The sequence below is a fragment of the Taudactylus pleione genome, unplaced genomic scaffold (genome assembly GCF_031769625.1).
Source record: "Taudactylus pleione unplaced genomic scaffold, aTauple2 ptg000041l, whole genome shotgun sequence".
NCBI classification, from domain to species: Eukaryota; Metazoa; Chordata; class Amphibia; order Anura; family Myobatrachidae; genus Taudactylus; species Taudactylus pleione.
The window spans coordinates 62,604,209-62,613,849 of NW_028284443.1; the positions used below are offsets into that span (position 1 = coordinate 62,604,209).

General features: G+C 40.7%; 1 protein-coding gene and 1 pseudogene across 1 annotated transcript; one reads left to right on the plus strand and one right to left on the minus strand.

Annotated features, from left to right (window-relative positions):
• Positions 1-1,354: 1,354 nt before the first annotated feature.
• Positions 1,355-2,407, minus strand: LOC148538221 (uncharacterized). The gene has a single exon (XM_088457591.1). It carries the CDS (start codon positions 2,405-2,407, stop codon positions 1,355-1,357), a length of 1,053 nt encoding a protein of 350 aa, XP_088313717.1.
• Positions 2,408-4,790: 2,383 nt separating this feature from the next.
• LOC148538222 (uncharacterized) lies at positions 4,791-5,873 on the plus strand (annotated as a pseudogene).
• Positions 5,874-9,641: the final 3,768 nt, after the last annotated feature.

A 9,641-nucleotide genomic window follows, 5' to 3' on the forward strand; every position in this document is an offset into this window, starting at 1 on the left:
AATGATTCCCTGAGTCTATTGTAGATCTTTAAGGCGCTGTTTATTTCTTGATTTCTGCAAAGCAATATCAATATTATAAATGTGTTGGGCGTTCCTGGGCGGTTACAAGTGGTTGCTCATCAGACGCAGATGTAACGTAGTATGGGCAGGTTAATAGAATGTTGGGATTGTATTGCAGAAAGTGGCTGCATACAGTAATTCTGAATTGCTCGCATTGGAGGCCATACTCAAATGGATGAAATGCAACTTGCATAGGGCCGGTGCAAGTTTTAATGGTGCAACCGATGATGGCGTCTAAAGGTGCACCAAGTGGTATTGCAGCGTCTTTAGATGGTAAAATTAGGCATCTTAGTCCTTGCACATTCAGACGTGCAGCTGTACACAATGCAAGGGGTTAGTATTAGCCACAACTGCGTCCAACTCAGAATCACGCCCTATAAGGAGATAGAATCCCACCCCCTCAACAGACCCCGCCCTCTCAACATACCCCGCCCCCAGGGCTGCTTCCAAATATTTCCCAGGCTGGTTTTCCATCCCAATACGCTCCTGATCGCGACCGTCGCCAGGCCACACGCACACGCTGTGGGTGGTCACCCACAGCTGTGCGAGCAGCCTGGAGGCAGGTCAAAAAAAAAATAGGGATGCCCTGATTCAGAGCAAGCACACGCAAATAGCGTGTGCCTCTGAATCAGGCTCAAAATCCAGAAAGCAGCCCAAACCATTAAATTAGTATCAGATACAGTAATAAGTAGTCCTATTACTAAGCACACAGCATAAGCTCATATATATATATATATATATATATATATCCAGAAAGAAGCGGCACTCAAACGGACTTCACATAAAAAGAAACCACAGGTAAACGCAATTCCTTCAACGTTTCGGATTTTAATCCGTCCTCAGATAGAAAATATCATAACAACACATACAACAAAAAACACTCACCTATATAGTATATCCCCGACTGGGTCCACGCAGCGTCCACGCCAGGCACCGGCACCAGACAGTGGCACGCCCCCGAGCGCATCACAACCGGAAGTCGCACAAAGGGACACGCCTCTCCCCGGCGTCCGTGACCCAGGTAACAGCTACGTGGAGACAGTAAACAAAACACCAGTGCATATTAGACAAGCAGACATCAGAGCATGAATCAAATATGCAAATGCATACAGGTAAATTACCAAAATAGATCTAACAAATACAGGATCTAAAGATATATATAAAGGAAACATGTACACAGGATAAAGTCAAACAGTACCTGTGAACACATATCCAAATATCAAAACACCATGGAAGAATAATAATGATCAAAAAAGTAATATGAATCATAACTATACAAAATCACCAAGGGACTTCATAAAAATGCAGAATAAGTTAGCTGTTCATTTAAGCCTCTCGGATAAATAGTATCTAATTTAAAAATCCACTGGGTTTCCAGTTGCAAAAGTCTCTTTCCTCTATCGCCTCCTCGAGGATCTTCAGGAACCTGATCGATAATAATATATTTTAACATCGCTAGGCTGTGCTTGGCTTCCACAAAATGACGTGCAACTGGCTGATCAATATCTTTGTTATTTAATGCATGTTCTTTAAATGTTCTAATCGTCTTACCGACATAACAAAGGCCACAAGGGCACTTAATCAAATAAACCACAAAGGTACTTGAACATGTCAGTGGGAACCTAATGGTAATTTTATTCCCAGTGTGCGGGTGACAAAATTTTTTTGCTTGTATCATGTATCTGCAAGTAGTGCAGCCAAGACACTTATAGCAGCCACCTGGTTTCATCATAGTATTAGGAGAACGTCTGTTGGAAATATCCGTTCTCACCAGCAAGTCTCTCAGATTTTTTCCACGCTTATAGCATGACATAATACTAGAATGTTTAAGTTTTTTAAGATCTTTGTCTTGTTGGATCACAGGCCAGAGTGATTTAACAGACTTTTTAATTTCTTTGTCCGCTGTATTAAATTCATGTGTCCAAAATAAACGATCAGTATTCTTAGAGGATTCTCTAGGTTTAGACTGTAATAGAACTTCACGAGGAATTTTATCCACTTGTTGCTTCGCCTGTTGGAGTATAGCGTCAGAATAACCTCTCCGTCTGAATTTGTCCATCATCTCCAGTAATGCGGATTCTCGTTGATTATCATTACTAATAATCCTTTTCACCCTAATTAGTTGAGAATAGGGTAATCCTTGTTTTAAGGCAGGTGGATGATGGCTCTGCGCTAATAGAAGTTGGTTCCTATCTGTTTCCTTAGTATATAGTGATGTCTGGATACGGTCATTCTCCTTATAAATATTTACATCCAAAAAATGGACTTGTTCCAAACTCATGTCGTAAGTAAATTTTATAGGACAATCACAACTGTTAATAAACTTCATATGGTTTTCAAATGCCATCTGCGTGCCTGTCCAGAGTAGGAGTACGTCATCTATATAGCGCGTATAGAATAATATTTCATTCTTCATTCTATATGAAAAAAATAACTCATTTTCCACCGAGAACATATAAGCATTAGCGTACGAGGGTGCGACGTTCGAACCCATCGCACACCCCGTACGCTGAATGTAAAAATCTCCATTAAACAAGAAAAAATTCCTATGCAGGACCAAATACAGCAGTTTAAGAAAAAAATCCAGATCAGGGCCCTGATATGTATCATTAGATTCCAGTAGCTGCTGTACCACCCGGATGCCAGCCTCATGTGGAATATTTGTATAAAGGCTCGTAATATCGAGCGTACAGAACCACGTATTAGGAGGCAATTCACCCAAGTGGTCAAGTTTGTTCAATAGTGCAGTGGTATCCTGCAGATATGTGGATTGTTCCTTAATACACGGTTGTAGATAAAAATCTAAGTATTTTGCTACCGTGCTAAAAAGAGAGTCACAGGCCGCAATAATAGGCCGACCGGGGGGGTTTTGACAAGCTCTAGTGAATTTTTGGCAAGAAAAAGGAAATAGACTTTCTGCTTCACGGCATTACTCTGTTTGAATATTACAGAGAACGTAAAATCCCGAGGGGTTTTAGAGTTAAGAACACTCCTACTATTGGCCGTTACAACAACGATTTTTGTAGAAGATGGGTCGCTGTCTTAAATAAATGCTCTTTTGATTTAATGACTCTTGTTATTGAGGAATCCTCACGTGAATTGGATCTGATTAAAAATAAAATTCTGTGTTTTGAAGAGTTACATCTTGACACACTCACTAAAGATACTACCGAAAAATGGATGGAAAAACTTGAACATAAAGTGGCTATGTATAAAAAGGAATTAGTCAATTTCAAACGCAACAAATTCGATAGGGTTAATGCGGATTATGCTGAACAAAAGGTGTACACATGGCTCACAGGTACATCTTGCTCTATATCAGGATTTAAAACAGATCAAAGTAGACGTACCTGGAGACGGAAACCCAAGGAATTTGATTCTAGTACTGAGTCAGGCTCTTCAGTAGGAGAGATTGCGAGTGACACTGATAACCAGTCCCAAAAAAGTAAGAAACCCCCTTTAGGGGTCAGAACCCGCGCAGGCCGCGGGAGAGGAGGTATCCCATTAGAAGAGGTGGCCAGTGCCGACGGGGGAACACAAAGAGGTCGCAGGAGGAGAATATAATCTTCAATCTGTCCACAAGAATGTTATCTGCTTCTGAGATTTCAATCCTTACAAAGGGTTTTTGATTCATACCTACCAATAAATTCTCAGAGCTACAATGGAAGATTGATCTATCTCGGCTTAATAGACAACTAAAGCTGGTGGATTTTTTTAAGAATCAAGATGTTGATAATCAAACAGATGCTAGAGTGGCACATAAATTTAAGAAAAAATCAGATTTTGAACCGGTCTCTACTAATAACTCTATTATGAGTTTTGTGAGGACTCTAGATGCTCAAGTTATTAAACACAATAAAGAGGTACAGATAATCCACTCTAACTTAACATGTGAGGAATGCAATGCACTCAAATTATTAAGAGATGATAAAGATATTATGATGCTCCCCGCTGATAAAGGCGGGGGTGTTGTAATTCTGAATTTAGAGGATTACAAGCAGGAAGTGTACTCTCAGCTTGCTGATGCAAAAACATATGGTAAATTGCCTTCTAACCCAACAATTAACTTTAAAAGAGAACTGGATACCATTTTGGATGAGGCAAATGAAAAATCCATTATTACATCAGAGATTCTAAAATATCTTAAGATGGACTTTCCGAGAGTGCCAATATTATACTGCCTGTCAAAAATTCACTAGAGCTTGTCAAAACCCCCCGGTCGGCCTATTATTGCGGCCTGTGACTCTCTTTTTAGCACGGTAGCAAAATACTTAGATTTTTATCTACAACCGTGTATTAAGGAACAATCCACATATCTGCAGGATACCACTGCACTATTGAACAAACTTGACCACTTGGGTGAATTGCCTCCTAATACGTGGTTCTGTACGCTCGATATTACGAGCCTTTATACAAATATTCCACATGAGGCTGGCATCCGGGCGGTACAGCAGCTACTGGAATCTAATGATACATATCAGGGCCCTGATCTGGATTTTTTTCTTAAACTGCTGTATTTGGTCCTGCATAGGAATTTTTTCATATTTAATGGAGATTTTTACATTCAGCGTATGGGGTGTGCGATGGGTTCGAACGTCGCACCCTCGTACGCTAATGCTTATATGTTCTCGGTGGAAAAAGAGTTATTTTTTTCATATAGAATGAAGAATGAAATATTATTCTATACGCGCTATATAGATGACGTACTCCTACTCTGGACAGGCACGCAGATGGCATTTGAAAACCATATGAAGTTTATTAACAGTTGTGATTGTCCTATAAAATTTACTTAAGACATGAGTTTGGAACAAGTCCATTTTTTGGATGTAAATATTTATAAGGAGAATGACCGTATCCAGACATCACTATATACTAAGGAAACAGATAAGAACCAACTTCTATTAGCGCAGAGCCATCATCCACCTGCCTTAAAATGAGGATTACCCTATTCTCAACTAATTAGGGTGAAAAGGATTATTAGTAATGATAATCAACGAGAATCCACATTACTGGAGATGATGGACAAATTCAGACGGAGAGGTTATTCTGACGCTATACTCCAACAGGCGAAGCAACAAGTGGATAAAATTCCTCGTGAAGTTCTATTACAGTCTAAACCTAGAGAATCCTCTAAGAATACTGATCGTTTATTTTGGACCCATGAATTTAATACAGCGGACAAAGAAATTAAAAAGTCTGTTAAATCACTCTGGCCTGTGATCCAACAAGACAAAGATCTTAAAAAACTTAAACATTCTAGTATTGTGTCATGCTATAAGCGTGGAAAAAATCTGAGAGACTTGCTGGTGAGAACGTATATTTCCAACACACGTTCTCCTAATACTAGGATGAAACCAGGTGGCTGCTATAAGTGTCTTGGCTGCACTACTTGCAGCTACATGATACAAGCAAAAAAATTTTGTCACCCGCACACTGGGAATAAAATTACCATTAGGTTCCCACTGACATGTTCAAGTACCTTTGTGGTTTATTTGATTAAGTGCCCTTGTGGCCTTTGTTATGTCGGTAAGACGATTAGAACATTTAAAGAAAGTATGGCACTACATCGATCTGCCATACGTGGTGCATTAAATAACAAAGATATTGATCAGCCAGTTGCACGTCATTTTGTGGAAGCCAAGCACAGCCTAGCGATGTTAAAATATATTATTATCGATCAGGTTCCTGAAGATCCTCGAGGAGGCGATAGAGGAAAGAGACTTTTGCAACTGGAAACCCAGTGGATTTTTAAATTAGATACTATTTATCCGAGAGGCTTAAATGAACAGCTAACTTATTCTGCATTTTTATGAAGTCCCTTGGTGATTTTGTATAGTTATGATTCATATTACTTTTTTGATCATTATTATTCTTCCATGGTGTTTTGATATTTGGATATGTGTTCACAGGTACTGTTTGACTTTATCCTGTGTACATGTTTCCTTTATATATATCTTTAGATCCTGTATTTGTTAGATCTATTTTGGTAATTTACCTGTATGCATTTGCATATTTGATTCATGCTCTGATGTCTGCTTGTCTAATATGCACTGGTGTTTTGTTTACTGTCTCCACGTAGCTGTTACCTGGGTCACGGACGCCGGGGAGAGGCGTGTCCCTTTGTGCGACTTCCGGTTGTGATGCGCTCGGGGGCGTGCCACTGTCTGGTGCCGGTGCCTGGCGTGGACGCTGCGTGGACCCAGTCGGGGATATACTATATAGGTGAGTGTTTTTTGTTGTATGTGTTGTTATGATATTTTCTTCCTGAGGACGGATTAAAATCCGAAACGTTGAAGGAATTGCGTTTACCTGTGGTTTCTTTTTATGTGAAGTCCGTTTGAGTGCAGCTTCTTTCTGGATACATGCTCTCTTTATGCAGTGCACCTCGGCTGTTGTTTGTTGTATTGGAGTGCCATTCTGAACTGTATATATATATATATATATATATATATATATATATATATATTTTTTTTTTTTTAATTGTGTTTTAGCTTGCAGAGTAGGGGCAGCGAGTGATGCGCTTATCCAAATGCCATCTTCTTTGTTACACAATTCAAGATCACAACTAGTTTTCATCCTTGTCAATCTGCTTATGTACTGATACATACTCAAGGACTCATCCTCATTTCTTGATGTAACACGTGTCTCACTTGGTGCTCTGTACCTACATAGGTCCAGGTCGATCATTACTTAGGCCCTTATTATTATTATATTTTATTTATATTGTGCACAATGGAGTGATTACAAAAGTAAGTACAGTGCAAACATTATAACACATAAAGGGCCTGATTCTGAGAATTATGGTAATGCAATCTGAGCTGTGATCTCTCACGGACCGCAGTTGTGAAAATATGCTAATGTCTTACCCCAGCATAGGCCACTGCTGCCTTCTCATATCCGTCCAACAACGTGCAATAGTGTGAACATCAACAAAGATCGGACAGGCACACGCAGCTTGTAAGTCAAGTCTGACCTGCCTCAAACACTGCAGCTCTCCTGGCACATGCTCTCATGCTGTGAAGGAGATCAAAATGGCTAATTTATGCATGTCCATGAAATTGCATTTCAACAGTCCGAACATGTCTGCATTTTTCTAACCCACTGTTACCTCCACCAAACGTTAACTATCTGTCACTTTGTGAATGAATTATCTCTGATAAATTGGGGTAATTTAGCTCAGTAGTGGGTCAGTGGTGTAGAGTCTAGGGGCAAATAAAGGTCCAGAATCAGCTTTTCAGGTTTAAATGAAAATAAATTAAGCTTTACTGACAGCATTCAGGAACAAAACAACAAATAACCTGGTCCCACATACAAAGCACTATCTCACTTTTTGAACCTTGACTATAATGGGCAGCAAGTCTGCACATGTAATACAGTCACTCAAAAGTCTCAGTCCTGTCCCTCACAGGTATAAACATGGGATCCTGGCCTTCACAAAAGTCTCTCTTGTGGTCCTCTCTATGCTGCATGCAAGTATGGATACTGGCCTCCTAGCCTGCAGCTTCGCTGCTACAGCTTCACACAAACAGTCTTAGAGATTTGTGGTCATCCCTGCTTGACTACAGGTCTGGACACTGGCCTACAGGCACACTGGGCTTTATAACTGCCACAGTCCTACTTGGACTGTCTCATCTGGCAGCCTGACTGGTCTGCTTTGTTAGCCCTCACCTGATCACTTTACACAAGGCAGCCTTTAGGTGTGGTCACACTTTCTATTTCTACTCTGTGTGGGTGGATCCCTCCAGCTCCACACAGAATCCTTGGCTCACTATCTCCACCTAGCTTGGTCTTGCCACAAACTGTATGTGCACAATTGCTGTGCATGTGCAGTGAAGAATTCACACATACGCAATGGCTAACAATCGCTCAATTTGCATAAATATTGGCATTGCACAAATTTCGGAATCAGGCCCAAAGTGTGCATTTAAGTCCAACAGGGCACAAGGTGCATATAAAAGTACAATGCAAAAATGAAATGACAAAACAATACAATACAGTAACAGAATGCATACTGTATTATAGATTAAGTATACTTGACATGGGTTTGTCTATTGCTCTGTAATATCTGCTGACCCTGGCTTGGATTAGACTCCTAAAGCTTTGCTCTATGACTTTTACCTAAGTCTTTTTATGATCCTGCTTTTGACCTTTGTTATTTTAATTGGAAGCAGTTGGATGGTAATTGCTTCTGCATTGCCTGCATGGAAAACAAATACGTACAATTCCCTGCATGCTGCATTGCACACATCACTGCAGCCAGACAGCCCCCTGTTCGTATGTTGGCTTCATAGCCATCATCATTATCAGTGCACATAAGTACCAGTCCTTGGCACAAAATAACCATCTGAAAACAGGTGTGTTTATGCACAACTCTGCATAGCCAGCAATTTCGCTGACAAGCCCTTATGTGAGAATTTCCAATTACAACCCAGTTACTCCCATAGGTACAGTATGCATGACTTGATTATGGAGAATGCATGGTGCTAAAACAAACCAGATATAGCAGGGCTTGACAAATTTTTCTAAAACCTAGGAGCCAGGAAGAAAGTGTAGGAGCAAGACTCCCCCTTCCCCCGGGCATCATTACTGAGCACCTACGCCCCAGGAAACCAACCCCCATGGCCACACCACTAACGGGGTACCCCAGGTAAACCACCGTCCCACAGCCACATTATTGAGCACCTAACCCGCCTCTCCAAGCAACCAACCCCCGGAAAGACCACCCCTCCCGTCATGACGTCTCTCCCAACCTGCTGCGGGGTGAGTCAGAAGGCGGAGCTCATGAGTGAGCTCCAGCCGGCTCACTCCATGGATGACGCAGCACCAATGAGAGTCTGACAGACTCTCATCGGCTGCTATAACAAACATTCGGAAAGTCAATGTACTGAAATAGGCAAAAAATTTTCTCCACAGAATGGCAGCAGAAAAAAAGTGTAAAATTTGTATTTTGGGGTGCAGATGCTGGGAAACGCCCCCCCCCAAAGGACAATTCACCCAAAAGAAGAAAAACAATCCTTGAACACCCCAAAAAACGCTTTAGAAATTTGTGGTGAGAATGAAAAAAGTAGGAGGACAACTTCAAAAACTAGTGAAATAAGATTCTAGGGGTGCTCTAAGAAGTGGTCAAGTGTTTTTAGGATTACAGGTGCTTGTATGACAGAGGAGTTTCACTTTTTCTAAAACTTCATTTTATAGACATAAATATATGCTAGTAGCCATTTTCAAGCACCCCAAATTTGACGGAACTACTTATTTTCTCAAAAAAACACTACTTTATGCCATTCTTCCACACTTTTACCTAGATGCTTATAGCAAGCAGTTACCACCACTTAAGTACCCTAATTAGTTCAATTAGGGCTAATACTAAAGTACCATAATGATTTCTGAAGTCAGACCATCTTTTTCTGGGGTACAGAGTAATTCCTCCAATTCATCCTGCACTTTTCGCCTGATTCACATTAGCCGGGTCCCATTTTTGCCTGTTTGCTAATCGAATACAGAGTAAATCATGAAACTAATTGAATACGGCCCATAGTCGGAAACCACGACTGTCCTGTTTACTGTTGTTGGGAACACAGTAA

Coding starts and splice junctions, on each gene's coding strand:
- LOC148538221 (XM_088457591.1), bottom strand. CDS start 2,407: ATGGCATTTGAAAACCATATGAAGTTTATTAACAGTTGTGATTGTCCT.